The 21,327-nt window shown below is 34.8% G+C and overlaps 2 protein-coding genes across 5 annotated transcripts; both read left to right on the top strand.

Moving 5' to 3' along the window:
- The first annotated feature begins 1,595 nt into the window (after window positions 1-1,595).
- Window positions 1,596-13,766, top strand: LOC110417699 (azadirone synthase LFS). 4 transcript variants are annotated; one of them, XM_021430176.2, is made up of 14 exons: window positions 1,596-1,938; window positions 2,273-2,936; window positions 7,778-7,884; window positions 9,161-9,347; window positions 9,909-10,101; window positions 10,435-10,503; window positions 10,729-10,780; window positions 11,173-11,294; window positions 11,769-11,869; window positions 11,948-12,006; window positions 12,356-12,412; window positions 12,530-12,572; window positions 12,888-12,967; window positions 13,474-13,766. In XM_021430176.2, the coding sequence occupies exons 4-14, from the start codon at window positions 9,270-9,272 to the stop codon at window positions 13,556-13,558; spliced, it is 939 nt and encodes a 312-aa protein (XP_021285851.1). In that variant the 5' UTR covers window positions 1,596-1,938; window positions 2,273-2,936; window positions 7,778-7,884; window positions 9,161-9,269; the 3' UTR covers window positions 13,559-13,766. The 4 variants fall into 4 exon arrangements, 3 of the variants coding, with proteins under 3 accessions (XP_021285851.1, XP_089640280.1, XP_089640291.1); XM_089784154.1 differs by lacking the exons at window positions 1,596-1,938; window positions 2,273-2,936; window positions 7,778-7,884 and having other exon boundaries at window positions 9,016-9,347; XR_016351424.1 differs by lacking the exons at window positions 1,596-1,938; window positions 2,273-2,936; window positions 7,778-7,884; window positions 13,474-13,766 and having other exon boundaries at window positions 12,530-12,788.
- A 4,625-nt stretch (window positions 13,767-18,391) lies between these two features.
- On the top strand, window positions 18,392-21,141 carry LOC110409540 (myb-like transcription factor family protein). The gene is made up of 3 exons (XM_021418913.2): window positions 18,392-18,875; window positions 19,668-19,876; window positions 20,394-21,141. Exons 1-3 carry the CDS (start codon window positions 18,605-18,607, stop codon window positions 20,898-20,900), a joined length of 987 nt encoding a protein of 328 aa, XP_021274588.1. The 5' UTR covers window positions 18,392-18,604; the 3' UTR covers window positions 20,901-21,141.
- Window positions 21,142-21,327: the final 186 nt, after the last annotated feature.

Below are 21,327 nucleotides of genomic sequence, written 5' to 3'. Positions count from 1 at the left end.
CAGCACCTCTTACCTGTTTATCCCCAATAACTGAAATCTAATAATGGGGTTGTTCGGTTCTAATACAACTGATAGGCAAATAAGATCTGCCTTGTGTTGTTTGCCGTTTTCCCCTTATGGCTTTTTCAAGAAAGCAGATGGGCAATGTTGCACGTTTTTGTTGCATGCGCATCTCATCAACAAGGGGAGGTAACATATTTTTGTTCTTACGTGCAGGTTTCTACCCATCCGTTGCTTAGACTACCTGGAAGAGCGCCTTAGACTTGCATATGGCTCCTAGTTAAAAGCCAAGCACCGTTTTCACAGATTGCATGCTACATCTAGTTGTGTCAAGCTCTCTGGTTATAAAGAAATTGCAAATTTTGCAGTATCAGCGCTTTCTCAGCTACAGAGGAGCGGCCCTCAGTAATAATGATACTGTAATAATCAGACCAATGGCAATAAAATACTATCTAGTTTGCTTGTTCTATGCATTCTTTGCAACCAAAATTCATTGCAATTATCTTTTAGTTCCTTATAAAATGCTGGGTTCCTGTTCACCATGTCAAAGTGAATATCAGATTCCACCAAGCCTTGCATTTTGCGTTAAAGGCCTGCCCTTGCGAATGCAGCTGATTTTGCGCATACTTGCCCTCGAAAAGACTTAAACTAGCGGCCAGCTTCTCCCATGCTCAGGGAACTGGGGAAAGTAACGAGTGAACCTAGAAAGGTGACAAGTCAAATCTGAAAGACAGATGAGAAACGTAGGACTGCAATAATTCTCATGTACCACAGCTTCGGAGGAGGAAAGGGTCTAAGAATATTCTATAATTTAATTTCCATACTTAAATCTTCTAAAATTGAACTTGATTTTCTATTGCATAATGCTAACTTTAGATATACAAATTACAAGTAAGACATACTCGATTAACAATGTTGCATGTAATTTACCGGATATCTAATTTAATTAGGCCACATCTAAAGTTGTCAAGGGATGATATAACAAAGATTCTATTTTGATATATTCATGTCCAAAATCAAATTTAAGCATGATGATGTTCAGATTAAAAAAAATTAGTGACATTTTATTTATATGTTGAATTTAAATATTGTGTATGACTGGAAAATTATAAATAAAAACAAATTCAGAAAACTAATATCTCATTATTAAAGAGTTAAATAAATTAATGAAAATTTTATTAAAAGAAAAAGTTTAGGGAGAAAATGAGTCATAATTTTTGAATAATTTTACTTTAAAATTGAATTTGAAAAACTTCGTAAGGTAATAATGTATAAGGTTTTCATGTCGGAAAAATTATTATTTTCATGAATTAATTGAATAAATAAAGTAATCCTTTTTTTTTTTGTCTTTCCAAAAAAAAGGCAATTTTATTTTATTTTTTAAATTTATGATGTTATTTTGTAAATTATCCTTATAGTTGAAGTGGCCTAACATTTTCCCTTTTTATTTTTTTTCTCTTAATAAAATTGTTATTGATTTAGAAAGAATATTTAAAAAAAAAAGAAAAAATGCCATTCCTGGAATGAGAAATAAAGCAGCAACAAATCCTACATTACGGTGGGGGAAACTGATTTGAGTTGACCCGGTCAAAACAGAAAACTATTATTTCAATCCTGACGCTTGTTGGCCGTTAAATTTTATTCCTTGGCGGTGTTGTCAAGCCTCAAGGCACGGAGCCAGCAACGGCTGTCCTCGCCTTCCCCTTAGTCATCTCCTTTCTCACGCTTTCCACCTTCTCTCTCCTGTCGAACGCTATCCTTCTCAACGCACCACCACCGTTGAGCCGCCACCGCCGCTTCTTCAGTCGAACGACCTCCTCCACGGTTAACACTTCTTCAATTCAACAGAATTCCTCGACAAACGCCAACAATGAGAGTCACAGAAAGCTTCCGATCTCACATTTCAATAAGCCATTCAAAGACTCCGGGTTCCAAGAAGTACAACTACTTATATTCCTTTTTAATTATTTTTACACTGTTATTCTTTTTTATTTTGAAAAACAAAAAGAATTTAACAGTAAAAATTAAGATACAAAACTAACAGAATGGAGAAAAGAAGTTGCTGGTTGGTATCAGCCCCCCCTGAGGCTACCAAAATGCAATTGCTGCTCTCATCTGGCTACACATTGATGATACACTTCTAATTCTTTTCCCCCCTTTTTCTCTTTACCCTAGCTTCTCTTTCTTTTTTCTTTTTCCAAATCCTTTTCCGATTTTATTGTTTATTTTTTCAGATTCAACTACTAAGTCTTCCATTGCCTCCCTTGTACAGATACAAGAATGACTATGACGACTAAGACTTGATGGGTTTTTCTGTTGTGTCGAGTACTCCTATGCCTCACGCTGGCAAGTCCATGGCTTCAATATATCACAACTCGAAGTAGCCCGGGCTGTGGTTCTATATAGTCAAGGCACTCTCTCTTCAAGGAGACATCGCTGTACAGCAACTGGAAGTCTTGCTGGAGTGCGAGAACTCCTGGTGTGGTGGCCAGTTCCAACACATATGTAAACCTGCAGACGCTGATCTGCTGCCCGTGCTGTGCTCCTGAGCACTGACAGTTCATGCTTCAGCATATGAATGGCTTAACTAACATGCATCCCATGCTGGTCTATCATCCGCTCCTGCTCTCTGACATCCTCTGGAAGAACTGGGTTCCTCTGGCGATATATAGATTGTTATTATTACACTTCATTGTTTTAAGTCGCCATGCCGAACAACTATTCTTCTCAACGCACCACCACTGCTAAGCCGTCGCTGCTTCAGTCAAACAACTGCCTCCACGCTTAACACTTCTTCAATTCAACAGCATTCCTCGACAAACGCCAGCGACGAGCCGCAGAAAGCTTCTGATCTCACATTACAACAAGCCATTCAAAGACTTCAGGTTCCAAGAACTACAACTACTCACATTTCAACAAGCCATTCAAAGCTTCAGGTTCCCTTTTAACTATTTTTTACACTTGGTATTGCTACTATTACACTTTGTTGTTTTAAATTAATTGTTTGCAATGAAAATAGGTGTAATTGTTGCTAATTTCGTAGGAATAGTAGGTGTCCGTTGGATGTGCAGTGATGGAATGCAGCAACACAAAGATAGTGTAATAGTAATGGCTTAATTTCATTACCATAATTGTTTTTACCATTATATTCTTCTACTTTCCTTTTTGGCGGCAAAGTTTTTCACCCCGCTGATTTTTAAATTCTTGTCAAGTGCCAGCTTCTTTCATTAAGATTTTGTTTGTAATGATCAGGTTGGAGCCAGAACTATGAATCCTTTGACATACTTGAGTTCTTTGTCCAGAACCATGGAATGTTGCATAAGTATATGGAAGCAAGTTTCTATAAGTTAAATAATTTCTTATACATTTTACTGATTCTTTTTGTTTCTGAGTCTGTCTTTTGATGATTATTTGTTGAGACCACCTTTCTTTGTGTGCTTTTTATGCATAAACTTAAATAAGGGCGAGGTTAAATGTGTCATTGGATGTTTTAGATTCTGGTTGTTTGGCCTGTGATGTATGGACTTTCGTCCATTTTCAATATGTTTTCTTCTGGTTATTTATCTTGTTGTTGTTATTGTGCATTTTTGTTTTCTTCTGCACAATCATCCATGAGAACTTTTCATTCTTACCAGTGATAGAAAATGCAAAGCTTGCAGAAGGTTCTTGGATTAGCTTATTTAATATGCTATTATACTTTATTAGAATTTTGTTGAATTCATTCAAAGTGGGAGAGAACGTTTTATTTTTTGAAACTATGATGGGTTTGAGTGGTTACTAAAGGTGAGCACCACCTTGTGTTGTTTAGAGAAATAAAATAAACTTTAAAGGTGTGGGTGTGTGGCATTCCTATTATACATAGGTATAATGGTGTCAATATTTGAATCTTATCCTGTTATAAGATGCATTCCTATGATTTAATCAAAGGTATTATGGTGAAAAATTCATATTGAATATATTTGTCATGGCATTCCTATTGTCTAATAAAGGCACAATAGTGCTTATGTGAACATATAGCTTAATATATTAATTTTACATTCCAATTGTACATTAAGATACAATGGTATCAATCGAGAATTCCTTTTACTTCATTGTCATGATGAATTTGGTTGGTTAAGTTTAAGGTGAGAACCATTTTGTGCTGTTTGGAGCAATAAAGAATTTGTAAGGTGTGGGCATATGTGACATTCCTATACATTAAGGTATAATGATGCCCATATATAAATCTAACATCTTGGTTTGTGATGCATTCCCATTTTTCCGTCAAAGGTGTAATGGTGCATTATTGATATTTTAAATATTTAAATGGCATTCCTATTGTGCAATAAAGGCACAATGGTGCTTATGTGAACATATAGCTTGATGTATTAATATTACATTTTGATTATACATTAAGGTATAATGGTGTCAATTGGGAATTCATTGTTTTTTTTATTGTCATCATGGATTTGGTTGGTTAGTTTAAAAACCACATTGTTGTGTTTGAAGAAATAAATAAACTATAAGGTGTGGGCATTGTGGCATTTCTATTATGTATTAAGGTATAATGGTGCTAATATATAAATCTAATATCTTGTTATGTGATACATTCCTATTTTACCATCAAAGGTATAATAGTGCAAAATAGATATTTAATATATTTTTTATGGCATTCCTATTGTGTAATAAAGGCACAATGGTGCTTGTGTGAAGATAAAAATTGACGTGTTAATTTGATATTCTGATTGTACATTAAGTTTTAATGGTGTCAATTGAGAATTCGTTTTGTTTCATTGTCATGATAGATTTGGTTGGTTAGCTTAAGGTGAGAACCACTTTGTAGTGTTTAGAGAAATAAATAAACTATTAGGTGTGGGTATATGCGGCATTCCTATTATACATTAAGGTATAATGGTGCAAAATAGATATTTAAAATATTTGATATGACATTCCTATTTTGCAATAAAGGCACAGTGGTGCTTATGTGAACATATAGCTTGATATGTTAATTTGATATTCCAATTGTACATTAAGGTATAATGATGTCAGTTGAGAATTCATTTTTTTTATTGTCTTGATAGATTTGGTTGGTTAGCTTAAGGGAAAAACCACATTTTTGTGTTCGGAGAAATAAATAAATTATAAGGTGTGGGGTATGTGACATTCCTATTATACATTAAGGTATAATAATACCAATATGTAAATCAAACTTCTTGGTATATGGTTGATACTTATTTTACCATCGAAGGTATAATATGGTGCAAATAGATATTTAATATATTTCCAATGGCATTCCTATTGTGCAATAAAGGCATAATGGTGTTTATGTAAACATATAGGTTGATGTGTTAATTTGATATTTCGATTGTACATTAAGGTACAATGGTGTCAATTGAGAATTCCTTTTGTTTCATTGTCATGATGGATTTAACCACTTTATGGTGTTCAGAGAAATAAATAAACTATTAGGGTGGGCATGTGATATTCTTATTATACATTAAGGTATAATAATGCAAAATAAATATTTAAAATATCTGAAATGACATTTCTATTGTGCAATAAAGGCATAGTGGTGCTTATGTGAACATATTGCTTAATATGTTAATTTGACATTTCGATTATCCATTAAGGTACAGTGGTGTCAATTGGGAATTCATTGTTTTTTTATTGTCATAATGGATTTAGTTGGTTAGCTTAAAGTGAAAACCACATTGTTGTGTTTAGAGAAATAAATAAACTATAAGGCATGGGCGTGATATAGTCCTATTATACATTAGTATAATGGTGCTAATATATAAATCTAACATCTTAGTATGTGGTGCATTCGTATTTTACCATCAAAGGTATAATAATGCAAAATAGATATTTAATATATTTCCTATGGCATTCTTATTGTGTAATAAAGGCATAATGGTGCTTATGTGAACATATAGTCGGATGTCTTAATTTGATATTCTAATTGTACATTAAGGTAAAATGGTGTCAATTGAGAATTCCTTTTGTTTCATTGTCATGATGGATTTGGTTGGTTAACTTAAGGTGAGAACCACTTATGTTTAGAGAAATAAATAAACTATTAGATGTGCGCATATGTGGCCATTCCTATTATACAATTAAAGGTAGAATTGGGGAAAAATACATGTTTAAAATATTCGACATGACATTCCTATTGAACAATAAAGGCACAATAGTGCTTATATGAACATGTAGCTTGATATGTTAATTTGACTTTTCAATTGTACATTAAAGCACAATGGTGTCAATTGGGAATTTATTTTTTTTTATTGTTGTGATGGATTTGGTTGGTTAGCTTAAGGTGAAAACCACGTTGTTGTGTTTGGAGAAATAAATAAACTTTAAGGTGTGGGCATATGGCATTCTTATTATACATTAAGGTATAATAATGCCAATATGTAAATCAAACTTATTGGTATATGGTGTATACCTACTTTGCCATCGAAAGTATAATATGGTTTAAAATAGATATTTAATATACTTCTCATGGCATTCATATTATGCAATAAAGGTACAATGGTGCTTATGTGAACATATAACTTGATATGTTAATTTGACATTCCGATAGTACATTAAGGTATAATGGTGTCAATTGAGAATTCCTTTTTTATGTTGTCGTGATGGATTTGGTTGGTTAGCTTAAGGTGAGAACTATTTTGTGGTGTTTGGAGAAATAAAGAAATTGTAAGGAATGGGCATGTGCCATTTTCATTATACATTAAGGTATAATAGCGTCAATATGTAAATCCAGCATCTTGGTATATGGTGCATTCCTATGGAGAATTCCTTTTACGAAGTTGGAGGCATGAAGCTGCAGGCTCTATGTTTAATTGTACATAGCTTAATGGAGGCATTTTATGTTTAATTGTTCTTAGCTTAATGTAAAGATGTCTTCTGTGAACAAACTCACAGGTAGAGATGCACAATACAGGTTCACGCATTTCATATATGTTCTCCCATTTTTAATTAATGTTTTCAAGCACAAATGCATTTTTTCTCTTTGCATTCTTCTATTTTGCATCTCTCATCACAAGATGTTTTGGACTACCACCACTTTCATTGTTTTATATATTTATTTTTGGCACAAACCTTTGGTCTTTTAGGAAAATACTGTTCATCCCAACACTTTTGTCTCACTTAGTTTATTGATTTAGCTGTAATATCTAATCTATGAATTAGTTGAGTTACCGTACCATGTCAGGTAGACTCCACCTTTGAATTTGTCCAATAACTACTTGCCGTGTCAAGGAGTACAAATATTTGGGAGAAAAATAACGGGGCAAGTAGCATGACTTGGTCTTTTATATCTCTGTGGTTGTCACTCAGCTGGTTGAAATTGTTTTAAGTTGTTCGGGTACATTCATTTTCAAATGAAGATTTGGAGTTTTATTTTGCTTTATTATATAAAATTGTAAGTTTTATACACAAATACAAGGTAAACTGTTAAGGGAAGCTTGCTTTCTTTAAAATAACTTTTTTTCTTTTTGCCATTTAATTTTTTTTTTAAAACAAAGTGAGCCTAAAATAAAATAACTTTGTTTGAGCTCAACATTTAAGCTCAAGTCAAGTTGCTTGATAAACTTAAAACAAGTGTGAGCAGCCTACGGTGCTTGGTTAAGATCTGCTCATTTACCGTCTTGAGTGCAAACTTGAGGAATGTGTAGAGCTTGTTTCAATTGACATTGTAGCAAATCAATTATTTTTCTCGCTGTATTTGAGTTCTACAAGTTCTTTGATCCTATCCCAATCGAAAATGATGTACTAACATGACTTCTATGTGCAGGAAGATGAAACAATTAGAAAAAAACAGGCTTTCTTTGCTTTAGAAGATTGCCTGGATTCTAAATTTTGACGGCCAAAATACTTCCTCACTCTTTGAGTAAACATCAGGTGGGTAAATAGATGGGAAATATTTGTGGATTTAATATTTTTGATGGTCCTTGGTATAGAAAAATGCAAGTGAATCTTCATTCTTCGCCATATTGAGTCATCGAAGTTTGTATGTATTCAGAATTTAGACCCAATCTGGGCAATTTTTTGTTTGCCATGATCAGAATGCATAGTCTGTTTTCTTTTATTACTTCTTTCCTCCATATATAAAAGTATTGTATACACTCTTTATCATCAAGTAACTTGGGATTCGAGTACAGAATGGAGCAAATAGTTAAATTTTGGGATTCAAGCAGTTGCAGCAAGTCTTGTCCCCCAAGGTATTGAAACAACTGGTACTCTAGCTTGATGACCAAGTTCAGCACATCTTACCTGTTTATCCCCAATAACTGAAATCTACAAATGGGGTTGTTGCTCTAATACAACTGATAGGCAAATAAGACCTGCCTTGTGTTGTTTGCCTTTTTCCGCTTATGGCTTTCTCGAGAAAGCTGATGGCACCTCTCTTAACTAAAATAATCCCAATGTTGCACACGTTTTTATTGCATATTTATCTCATCAACAAGGAACAGATTGTATGCTAACTCTAGTTGTGTCAAGCTCTATGGTTATAAAGAAATTGCAAACATTGCAATATCAATACTTTCACAGCTACAGAGAAGCAGCCCTCAGTTAAAATCAGACTGATGACAATAAAAATGAAAGGAACAGAAGTAGACTCTCTAGTTTGCTTGTTCCATGTGTTCTTTGCTACCAAAATTTATTGCAATTATCTCCTAGTTCCTTACAAAATAAATAAAGTGAGATTTGATTCTAAGCATCTTGTGGCTGATATGGCATAACGTCAAGACAATTTAGGAACAAAGATTGGTAAAATCTATCCCTAGCGGATGTTTGATGCTGGATTCCGCCTGCCCTTTCCCCTTTGGAACGTAGCTGATTTTGCATATTCTGGCACTCGAAAAGACTTGGGAAACGAGCGGGCAAAACCAGTGGTCAGCTACTTCCATGTTTAGGGAACTTGGGAAAGTAAGGAGTGAACGTACAAGGGTGATAAGTCATCTAAAAGAGAGATGAGAAACACATTACTATCGTATCAGTATTAGTTAAGTCTGCAATAATTCGCATGTCGGAGTTGGTAACGGTCTAATCAGCAGTTGTCTTCTCTGCGGCATGATGTTGAATGTTGATTACACTTGGATAATTTTTATTTGTTCCTCACAACTAAGGGGAAGTTTATAATAAGATTTTTGTTTTCTTTCTTCCCACTTTCTAGACTTTTATTCAAAGCCACAGATGGAGGGGTCCCTGAGATTTTTAAGGCACGATAAACTCTGCCGATCAGGTCCAAATCTCTCCTTGCTCACAGCATAAACCGAAGGAAAATGCCTCAAGCTCTTCAGCTCCCCATTATTGACTTGTCCTCCGACGATCGCCTCTCCACTGCCCACCTTATCCGCCAGGTTAATGATGTTTTTTCTCTTTCTTCAATCTTTGGGTAGTTGCAGTTGCACTTTTAGTTTATATATATATTTTTTTCTATCCTCATCTATGATTAAAGAAAAGGCAGTGTTTAGGAAGCGAGAAACAGCAGAACCATGCAGTCTCATGAATATTTGTACTTCTAAGTGCAATTGTATTTGCTTTTGAAATTAATGAAAATTTTCATTTCTGTAAGATCAGTGACAGCCAGTCAGTCACCCAGCATGCGTCTATATCCCTTGTTCTGTAATTTTTTTTTCTTTTATTGTTTTGCCGTATTTCCATTGCTGTAGATGTAGCCATGTGTTTGATTTTTATTTTTGTAGCAAGAATGGTCTAGTCACGGCATTTGAAGTGTCTGGCTTTGGGTTATTCCTGTGGAAAATATGGTAATAAGGCGGATGGATTATCCAAATTCAGCAGTGAACTTCATTGCCAGTCATTCATGTCTATTGTCAAGAATATTTTCATATCAAAGTTAAGGGTTATGCTTCTGAAAAATTAAGAGGGTTCAAAGTCTGAATTTGGGAATTTTATTTCAGGCATGCGTTGACCATGGTTTCTTTTATATTGTGAATTATGGGGTGGAGGAAGAATTGCTCAAGAAAGTTTTTGAGCAGAGTAAGAAGTTTTTCTCACTCCCGGTTGAAGAGAAGATGAAATTGGCTGTCAAGAATCACAGAGGTTATACAGGGATGTACCAAGAGAAACTCGATACTTCTTTAAGTTCCAAAGGTATTTTGGTTTTGTCTATTCTTTTTCTGCTTTCTTTTTTAAGTATTGTTTAGCACTCATTGCAACAAGATTGATTTGAGATACTAGGGAGTAGTCAACATTGTCCATCTAATAGACAAACCAAAAATGAACTTTGATTGCTAATCAAGATTTTCATTGCTTTTAATCTTGAACTTTTATTCTATCCCCTTTCTGTGACCCATCAAGCAGAATTAATTATGGCGTATACAAGAAGTCCATTTGCTTTCTTTATCACTGGTTTGTTTACTATTAAGTGTACAAGGAATTGAAATTTGAGGTAACAAATGATTGCTTTTGGCTGGTTGAAAGCAGGTGACTCGAAAGAAAGCTTCTATATTGGTCCACAAACAGAAAATCACCTGAATCAATGGCCTTCTGAAGGTATGTAATGCTGTGAGTGCATTCTGATCATATTAGGCTGTTATGTTTATATTTAATACTAAGGTGTTGGAGTTATGAACCATAAGATCCTTACAAAAACCATATTCGGATAGCTTTCCCTAATTTCTTGATTCATCCTTTATTTGCACCTTTTTGACTTGTATAAATAATTTCTGCAGATAAAAATAAATTTGAGTGATACTTCAATTTGCTTGTGAATTTCAGAAGATCTACCATCTTGGAGAAGCACAATGGAGGCTTACCATAAAAAAGTGCTGTGAGTCCCTACTGTTGATTTACATGTTGACAGTGACGGTCTGCGGATGGGAATAAGTTTGATAAATGATATTTTTTAAGTTTAGAGGGTTTCTGTTTAATAATTTATAGCTTAGCTGCCTACTATATTAATCAACTCTGGTCTCTCAATATATTCCTTTCGACAAGTGTTTCTTCTGTAACTTGAAAAATATGATTTCTGTTTTACATATTCCCGCATCTTCCCTTAGATGTATGTATCATGGTGTTTTGCTGTTCAAAATTAGGTTAAAGTTTTTGACATACATTGCTTGGAAAATTATATGAGACGGGTCTGCCAATAGGACTTTATTCTACTGGCAGAAGTATAGAAAGACTCTGCAAGTTTACATGGTACTAGATTTTCTGCCTCAGGTCTGCTGGGACTAAGGTGAGTTCTTTAATTGCCCTGGCTTTGAACTTGGATGAAGATTTCTTTGAAAAATTGGGAGCATTGAATGATCCACTGGTGTTTATGCGCTTGTTACACTATCCAGGTATAGTGACATTGATTGTCTTCTTTGTGTTTGTTTAAGTCATCTACTGATGTGAACTACATTCTGGTTTTTAGAGCTTTCTTATTCTTTTTCCTATGTTTAATGAACTTTTGGCCCAATACATTGGATTTTTGACAAGACTTTCCCTGTTATCTTGTTCGTAGAACTCAAAATTTACATTCTTAGTCAGAATCCTTTTCTGGCTCAATTTTCATGGTCTTAGTGCATCAGGAAGAAATATGAAGTTAGAATTTGTGTTTTTCCTGTAATCCTGATGTTTTACTCTTTCGATTTGGATGGTCTTTAAGCACAAAATGCAAGTGTTAATGTTGAGTTAACTGCCACCACTACAAAATATCTCCCACAATTTCTTTGATAAATTGAAATTTTTTGAGGACAAATCTATAGATAAAAAACATATGATGAAAAGTTCATTGCCATAAAAACACAATGTGCCTCTTATTTTGATGTTAGGGGATGTGGACTCCTCTAAGGAAGAAATGTATGGTGCTTCTGCTCATTCTGATTATGGAATGATCACTCTTCTGCTGACTGATGGTGTTCCAGGGCTTCAGGCATGTTCCTTGTTAACAAAGATGTTACCCTTAAATGTTGTATTTGGATGTCAACATGTTTCACCTAAGTTCCAACAGGTTTGCAGGGAGAAATCCAAGCAACCACAGGTTTGGGAGGATGTGCCAAGCATAAGTGGGTGAGTAAATGGTGGTAGATTATGTAAACAGAAGGACTTTTTAAGTCATATAAAAGATTGATACACATTCTGATAGCCAACAAAACTGTTGATTATCCTGTTATGGAAATAATGAACTAGATGTGGTTGTGATTCCTGTGAATTAAATTACTATAACTTTGTGAGGACCTTCAAAATAAATTTAGATTGCAACTAATACCTTTATTTTCACCTCTCAGCATACTTTGCTGATTTTCCACACCATAGGAATTGATAATAGTTTCTCTTTGGTTTTTCACAAATCCAAGGATAAACCACGTACTTATATCTTGTTGAATCCAGTCTCTGAACATCGGATCTGAATCTGCAGGGCACTCATTGTTAATATTGGGGACATGATGGAGAGGTGGTCTAATTGTTTGTTCCGGTAATTTAGTTGCCTGTTATCTTGAATTGCTTTTGATGCTTCTCTTGGAGTGTTCATTAAATGTCTTTACAATGGCACTTTCTGTGTATCTCCTCTAATTGTGTCATCTATTTCTAGGTCAACACTGCACAGAGTGGTGCCAACAGGAGAACGCTACTCCGTAAACAGTTTCCTTTTCCTGTTTACTTTTACTGGCATTTCTTGTGTCATCATGTCTCAAGTGGTTCAGAATAATCGTTGCACATCATTCATGAAAACTTGAAGTTATTTTTGAAACATTTTGTTGAATGTTCTTTTAATTTTGACAAGCTTCACATGAAGGTGACATTATCTTTTCATGATCTGATAATTTGATGGGGACCAAAAGATTGAAATGCTATCACATTCCTCTGATGTCTTGAGTCACAATTATCTGCACTTTTCAATTGTGGAAGGCCTTTCTTTGTCCTGAAAGGTCTGTAATGCAACATTTCAGGTGGCATTCTTTGTAGATCCCAACAAAGACTGTATAGTGGAATGCTTGGAAAGTTGCTGCAGTGAGTCTTGTCCCCCAAGGTATAGCGACAACTGGTACTCTTAACTCTGTGTTTACGGTTTTGGTTATAGCTAAAACAACCTATCAAATAGATTTTGATCAATCTCAGCTTCGTTTGTATTTTTGGGCACAGATCTAACTGTTTATCCCCAATAACTGAAATCAGAAAAGAGGTTGTTGGTTATAACGCAGCTGATGGCCAAAAAGAATCTGCCTTGTTGTGCTGTTTGCCCTTTCCCACTTGTGGCAGTTTTAAAAATGCTAATGGCTCCTCAATAATTTCTTGAATAATCCCCTATGCATTGAAACTTCGAAATTAATTGAGCTCAACTATGAACTTGAAAGCTGTAAATAAATCTGAGTTGCAGCTTAGGTTTGCTGGTTGAATCCAGGAGTCAACTGAATGAGAACACTCAAGCCTACCTAGTAGTTTTCATGTCTAATCTGAGCAAAGAATGTTCCAGGTTTTCTTCCATATGTATCACAACAACATGGGAGGTAACATCTATTTATTCTGACCTTGCAGATTTCCACCCATCCGTAGCTCAGACTACCTGCAAGAACGCTTTAGAGTTACAGCTACAGCTTCTGTTGAAAATTATCTGCTTTAGCTACAGTTAGTCGTCTCAAGCTTTCTGCTGCTAAATAAGCTGCAGGCCCCAATCATGATTGCAGTAACATTAAGGACAGTTTATTATCTTCAAGTGAAGCAAATGGAATTTGCTTTCCTAGCTTGCTTGTTCTATACATGCATTCTTACTTCCTAATAAATATTATATTTTAGTTCCCTATATATACTAATTGAACTTTATTTATAAATGTAGATCACATATAAGTATATTTTATTCTGTTTTAAATTAAGGAAATTATTATCTAGCCATCCGACTACTCATAGTGTGATAAATATCCTTAATTATTTCAATGTGAGTAATATTATTTTGTCTAATTTTTTAATGCCCAATTACTCATAAATGACACAGTGCAATAAATAATAATTTTATTAGTATTTATTTTTTTTGTGATTCATATAAACCTTTTATTACTTCAATGTGAGTAATATTATTTTATCTGATTTTTTATCGTCCGACTATTTATAAATGAGATAGTGTAATAAAAAATAATTTTATTTGCATTTTTTGTGATTCAGATGGTAGATTATAAGACACTTTAGCATTTCTTAATAGAAGTTTATCTTCAAAATGAAATGCGTAAACCTAATGAAAAGAATTTTATTTTGTCGGCTACATAATTAGCATTGCAATGAAAGATTAGCAGTTTATATCTAAATAAGACAAATTAATAAATACACTCCATAAAAGACAAGGTATCTGTTCTGCTCTCTGGGTTTTTTCAACTTTAAAAGCAAAAAAAAATTTAGGCCAAAAACGTTCCAGATGTTACCAACTCCCCACCAGAACTTTCGGATGAGTGTATAGAAGTATGGGGGAACTGGTCCAAGACTCATTGCTAATCAAACTAAAGTTGCAGCATTAACCAAAAAGATGTCATCTCAAGCTCTTCAACTCACCATCATCGACTTGTCTTCAATTGATCGCCTCTCCACCGCCAACGGATCTATCCGTTATCAGGTTTACTAATATTAATGTTCTTTGGTCGTTGTAGTTAGGCCTTTTGTGTGTTACTTTTTAACTGGTTGTTTCTTCTCCTTTGAAAAAAGGCAATTGTTCCCTGCTATAGGAAGGAATGCAATATCATCAATGCAGTGCCATAGAGTTTGCATTTTGATTTCAAGCAGTGTCTTGTCTTTGGGGGGTTTTTCTTTTTGACATAAAATGGAGCAAAAGAGCAGATACAGATTATCCAAATTTAGCATTCATTGCCAGTACTTTATGTTGAACTGTTGATAGCTAAGAATCTTTCTTTTTTTTAAAAAAAAAAAGGTTATGTTTTTTAATGATTAAGAAGGTTCAAATTCTCAATTTGGAAATTTTATCTCGGGCGTGCTTGGATCATGGTTTCTTTTATCTCCGGAATCATGGGGTGGAGGAAAAATTGCCTTTGTTACACTATCCAGGTATAGTGGCATTTATTGTCGTCTTTGTATTTGTTTCAAGTCATCAACTGATGCGAACTAAGTTCTGGTTTCTATGGGCATTCATATACTTTTTCCTGTTCTTTCTCAATGAATTTTTGGCACTATCCATCTGATTATTTAACAAGACTTATCCATTCTGTGTTGTTTGAGAAACTCATCAAAGTTTACATTCTGTTGTCATGATCCTTTACTGGGTCAATTTTGATGGTCTATATATTTTAGGTGGAGATTCCTCTCCTAATGAAGAGACGTAGGGTGCTTCTGCTCATCCATTGCAAGTGATAGGGTATTAGAGACGCACGCATTTGGACTCCCAAAATTTATTGAGCTTAGGTTTGATGGTTCAACTGAGAAAAACCAGTCTGATTTTTTGAAGTCTTTTTCATGTATAATCTTAAGCAAGGAATGTTTCCACTTCTTCCATGCAGACGTCCACCCATCCGTAGCTTGGACTACCTGGAAGAACGCTTTAGAGTTGACACCCATGGCTGGCTTCCACTGAAAGTCATGCAATATTTCCCCTGATTCACTGCTGCACTTTATTCCTTATCAAAGCTTTCTGCTGCTAAAGAAATTGCAAATACTGCAATATTATTACTTCACAGCTAGCTGCAGGCCTCAGTAATGATGAAGTAATTGTCACACTCCAAAGAGAAGGGATGAAATTTCTCTTAATTATTAGTATATATCGATCATTGCAAATTTTATGCATTAAACCAAGTCCTTATATTTTGTTTGCATTAAACAATTTTTGGGTTGCAAATTTTTCTGGATTTGACCTGCAGAGACTGAAACCCGAGTTTGGTCAAAGTCGGTGCGCTTAGATTTTTCCATTGTTCTGGCCCAGGAGAAGGACTTGCCTGAAAACCCGGAAGCTACTTGGAACGAGTGAAGATAGTTCCCAGTTTACTTGGAAGAATGATTCACAGTGACACGTGTCAGCTAATAAAGTCTACATAGTGCCTCCTTCCAATCCTCTTGGTGGAGAAAATATGGGATGTCACAGTTTCACGGTGAGAAGGTGAAGAAAGAAAATGCCAATCAAACTATAGGAAAATGAACAAAGAAAAATCACTTTTGTGGTTGAAGTTGAATCATAGCCCTACCTCTGCTGTGGATAATCACGTGGACTGCAACCATGGTGTCCTTAAATTTTACGAGCCACACCTTAAACTCATTGGAGACAGACAATGAGACAATGACATTTGGACAACACGTTTTGTCTTTTCTTTTTTTTCTCCTGTTCTTTTTCTAGTTTTTATTTTATCAAATTAAACAAGACAATTTAAATTAAATTTAAAAGGGATATATAAACATTGGGTAAGGTTGGAAATGAACCAAAGAGAAAAAAAGAAAAAAAGGTTGAAGTTCATCGAATGTTGATGAACCAACACAAAAAGTCATATAAGAGAAAAGGCCCTCATCGAATAAGATCACGCTTTTAGCATCTTTGTCATTGATATCTAATTATGGGAATGATCCAGATTGATCACGTTAATTCGACCCAGAAATCTGAGCCGTCCGTCGACGGTCTGGGCCTGCGAAAAGATTATGATTCTTGTTCCGGTGGGGTCCACAAGTAAATATATAAAAAATTAAATTAAAAATGATAAACAGGCAATTGATAAATATTGCCTGTGGCTTTGGATAAAGGCCTTGTGCAAGTGAAAATCCTTTTTTTCGGAAGATAACTTATCCTATATGCTAGTATACGTTAGCATATGCCACACGTCTCAATTTGGAAAGATATGCACGTGTACGGTCCCAATAGATCTTACTGAACTTTTTGATCCAGACCAAGATTACGTTCTGTTCCCAAGAACGTTCCCTTTCCGTACACGTGTCATATCAAGTTTTTCTCCTTAATTTAAGATTTCCCTCTCCCGTTCACTTTGACAATAATAATTGTTTTACCAAGTACTAATATTTTATTTTATCCTCCTTCACCTTGAAATTGATTTTGTGAGGGTGGACCCTTGAATTAAAGAGCACCCAACCAACACTTATCAATGACTGGATATTATTGGATTTTTCTTTTTTTATTTTTTTGGCTTTGAGTAGAAGACAAAGGTAGGGTAAAGAGATGCGGACAATTGCTAGTACAATTTAATACTCCTATCTTCTTTTACCCAAAAAGACATAAAAAAAAGTTGTTTATTTTCTTTTACTACTTTATTATAGGATAACCATTTGAAAATCCTATATAAAACCAAAATTAACTTTTATGTTTTGTGAAAAAATGGGTAATATATAATTACAAATTGGCATTTCAGCATGTATAGGGATGTCTATATATTGAAGAAGTGGATAATTAGTTACAAAGAACCAAAAAAGAAAGTTATTAATAAAATTGGTTGGATATAATTTTTTTTAATAGTAAGTCACCTTAATAGAGAAATGCCATTCATATACCATAATAGATATAAAAATATGGGTTCAATTCAAAATTTCTTAATTAAAAAAATACATAAAATGCAATATAAAAAATAATATTTAGTATTTTTTTATAAATAAACTCATTAACTAAGACATACTATTTTTCCCATTTTTGTTAATATATACATATATTGCCTCCTCCCTTCCATGTAATTTAAACTAAACTCCAATGCAAAATCTTGAATCCCTCCTGATTAAAGAAGCATCACCTAACTACTAAAGCTTGTACATGTCTTACTATACCTTGAATTTGCATCAAGTAATATTTGGTGCACCAACCATTAAACCGTAGCCCTTTTGTTCACACCTTGGGCTATTTTCATGCCTAGAGTTTTAAGTGTTAGGACATGTATTTCACTTCATTAAATCCCTCAAAGAGAATATTATCTATACCCTAATTATCAAAATTAAACCTTTGTCTTTTCCAAATCCTACCCCTTTTCCCTTTCTTTAATGTGTCATACTAATCAATATTCTTCTTATCCTCTTTCTAAACAAGCAAAACGCTTATCCAAATCTGGTCTAAAGGTGCTTTACTTCCCTTGGTAAAGAAGAAAACAATTTTCTTTTTCTTTTTTTTTTCTCTCTTCCCTTAATTAAAATAAAAGATTTATTTTTTATTAATTCGAACATTAAATTTTGTATCCTTTTAAGATAATACTTATAGGATATGATGCCTGAAATTATTTTTTATTTTAAAAAATGGAGAGACAACATAGGACATAGTTTATTGTTGAAAGGAAAAATAAAATAAGGATATATAGAAACTAATTGAATGGACTCATGTCTTAAGTCAACTCCCCACACCAAACGCACGATTATGTCACGCCAATTTTGACTATATCAACGGCTGAAATCCAATATATTCATTTCTACTAAGTAAAGTCCGCGAAGCACCGGATTATTTTATTTTCATCTTGTAATAAAAACATGATATATGGATATCGTCTGTCCCTCTTTCTCTCTCTCTCTGTCCATCTGCAAAGACAGCCAGAGAGAGAGCTGCCAAATAAGGGGAAAGAAGAAGTTGTTCTTTTTCTTCGTTCAAAAGCAGAGCCCTAACCTACATGCGGTTCGGATCCGGATCCTCAAAGATCCGATTCACATATATCTCTGTAGTTTCCAATCTGATCTGATCCAAAACGAACCCACCCGACCTTAACAAATGACGCGTCGCTGCTCGCATTGCAGCCACAACGGGCACAACTCTCGGACATGCCCGAACCGAGGGGTGAAGCTTTTCGGAGTCCGGTTGACTGACGGGTCGATTCGGAAGAGCGCCAGTATGGGTAACCTGAGCCAATACTCCGGGTCGAATTCCGGCGCGCATAACGGGAACGGGTCGGGTTCGCCCGGTGAGGGTCCGGATCACGCTGAAGGTTATGCTTCAGAGGATTTTGTCCCCGGGTCGTCTTCGAGTCGTGAAAGAAAAAAAGGTTTCAGCTCTTTAAGAAATCAATAATTTGATTTTTCTTAATTTTCTTCGTTTTATTTGCTTTATATTGTTTGAGCTCTTATTTGGTGGTTAATTAGAGCAAAGAACACAAAGTGATAGAAGAAATGTTCCAAATGCTTAATACTATTTGATTTAGCTTAACATTTTTATTTATTTATTTTTTGGTTACAGTGATCGTGTATGATTTCTGCAAAATTTTGACATGTTTTATTTTACTTTTACATTGGCATGATTAAATAACTTATGGATTTAAACGAAAGTTGTGTTTTTTAGGGTAATTTGGGTTTTAATATGTAGTGATTTTTCTTTTGCTTGCAGTAAAGTGGGTTGTTGTTGAACTAAGAAATGGATAAGATAACTTAATTTCTTTAATATTGACTTAGAATATGTGAAAGTGGTGGATAAAGATATATGAAATGCACAAGTATGTGTATGATCAAGATTTTAAGGATATTAATAAAACTTTGACAATTTATGCTATGATGGTTAATTATTGGGTTAAAGTTTGTCCAAAAGAATGATTATCAGATGTGTTCTCACTGAGTTTTGGAGGTAACAAAGTAGTACCTTTTTTGGTGCCCGGTGCTTGTCTACCTGGCCCTACCTTTGTTTTATGTTACTTGGATAAATTAAATAAGAATGGTGGATAATCCAATGTGAAGAAAAAAGTGGATGCTCAAACCGGACTTGAATTTTGAATGGAATAAGTGATCTGAAGTATGCAAGGGTGTGCTTTCCTCAATTCTTGAATGAGTTATAATTTGTTTTGCAGGTGTTCCTTGGACGGAAGAGGAGCATAGGATGTTTCTACTTGGTCTGCACAAGCTTGGGAAAGGCGATTGGCGTGGAATCTCACGCAACTATGTTATATCAAGGACTCCTACTCAAGTGGCTAGCCATGCTCAGAAATATTTCATCAGGCAGTCCAATGTTTCTAGGAGAAAAAGACGTTCCAGTCTATTTGATATTGTTGCAGATGAAGTTAGTACCCTACTCTCTACAAATGATACCTCAATTGTCCGATTGTACATGTATGAATAGCTAATTTGACTTGGTAGTTTTATTGTAACCCCTAACTTTTTTTAAACATTAAGAAATTAGTACTGTAGATTTGATAAGGATGGACATACCTTGAGGTTTCTATTCTTGCTTGTGAAGATTTTGTCTTCTTTATGGTTGGAACTTATCATTAAGTTCACTTACTTTGTCTAAAGATTGATAATTTTCAGCAGAAATACTTTGTTTTTTTAATTGATAAAAATTGGAAGCTGCAGTTGTTTCAATTTAATGCACATATTTTTTTGTGTAGCTATTCTAGCTTAGGTCCTTTTGAGATAATAGGTTTGTAGTACCATATTTACTTACAGTATCCATCTTAATATTCTTCAGTTGATTTATTTTCATGGATGCATCTTCCAATGCTAGTAAACGTTATGTATGCTCCCCTTTGCCCCCTTTTCTAGGTGTCTAATGCATCTGCTTCTTTACGTTCTTGCAGCCAGTGGACACTGCAATGGTATCACAGGATTTATTCTCTGCAAACCATCTCCAAGCTGAAACTCAGAGCAATGACCAGTTACCTGTTCCGCCTCCATTGGATGAAGAAGATGAATCAATGGATTCCAACAACTCAAATGATGGGGAAACTGTTCCTCCAAAGTCAGAGAGCTCGCAACCCTGTTACCCAGTAGTATATCCTGCTTACTTCCCACCATTCATTCCATTTTCCTTTCCATATTGGATGGGTGGTAATACAGAACCAACCAAGAAGGACACACATGAAGTGGTCAAGCCAACAGCGGTACATTCAAAGAGCCCAATCAATGTTGATGAGCTGGTGGGCATGTCAAAATTAAGTTTGGGAGAATCTATTGGTGATAATGGCCCATCCTCTCTTTCATTAAAACTTCTTGATGGTTCATCTAGGCAGTCTGCTTTCCATGCTAATCCTGCTTCTGGTAGTTCAAGCATGAATTCAAGTGGGAGCCCCATCCATGCAGTTTAAGCCCCAACTTTTTCTGAGCTTAATGTCTTAGGTTAGCTCAGGGTTTGCGAGCAGTACAGGTCATTGTTAATAGAAGACTAATAATGTGCAGTCTGGTCTGGGTTTAGTTATATATTTCTTTTGTGGGATCAACTCAATAAGTTTGTTTTCTTTTTTTTTTAGTAACTTAATTCAATGTTTAGCTTTAGGTTGTAGCATCTTGTCAGAAATTATTTGAATCCTTAACAGTCTCTGTTTGTCATGATTTGCATAATATTGCTCATGCTACTCACCTAGCTCGAAGCTGTGCAGTTATCAGTATTCTTCTTGTATTCCTCTCATTAGCATGCTTTCAGCAACCAGCACACAAATGGAACATTGTGACTGAGAATCCAAGCCCCTTCTTCCCTGCTCTCTGTTCCATCTCTAACGCTCCCTTTTCGTCATC

Source organism: Theobroma umbraticum, unplaced genomic scaffold (assembly GCF_002168275.2).
Source record: "Theobroma umbraticum cultivar Fairchild unplaced genomic scaffold, ASM216827v3 scaffold_30.0, whole genome shotgun sequence".
NCBI classification, from domain to species: domain Eukaryota; kingdom Viridiplantae; phylum Streptophyta; class Magnoliopsida; order Malvales; family Malvaceae; genus Theobroma; species Theobroma umbraticum.
Note: the sequence above shows the minus strand (reverse complement) of the source record. Positions and strands in the feature narration are given on the sequence as shown.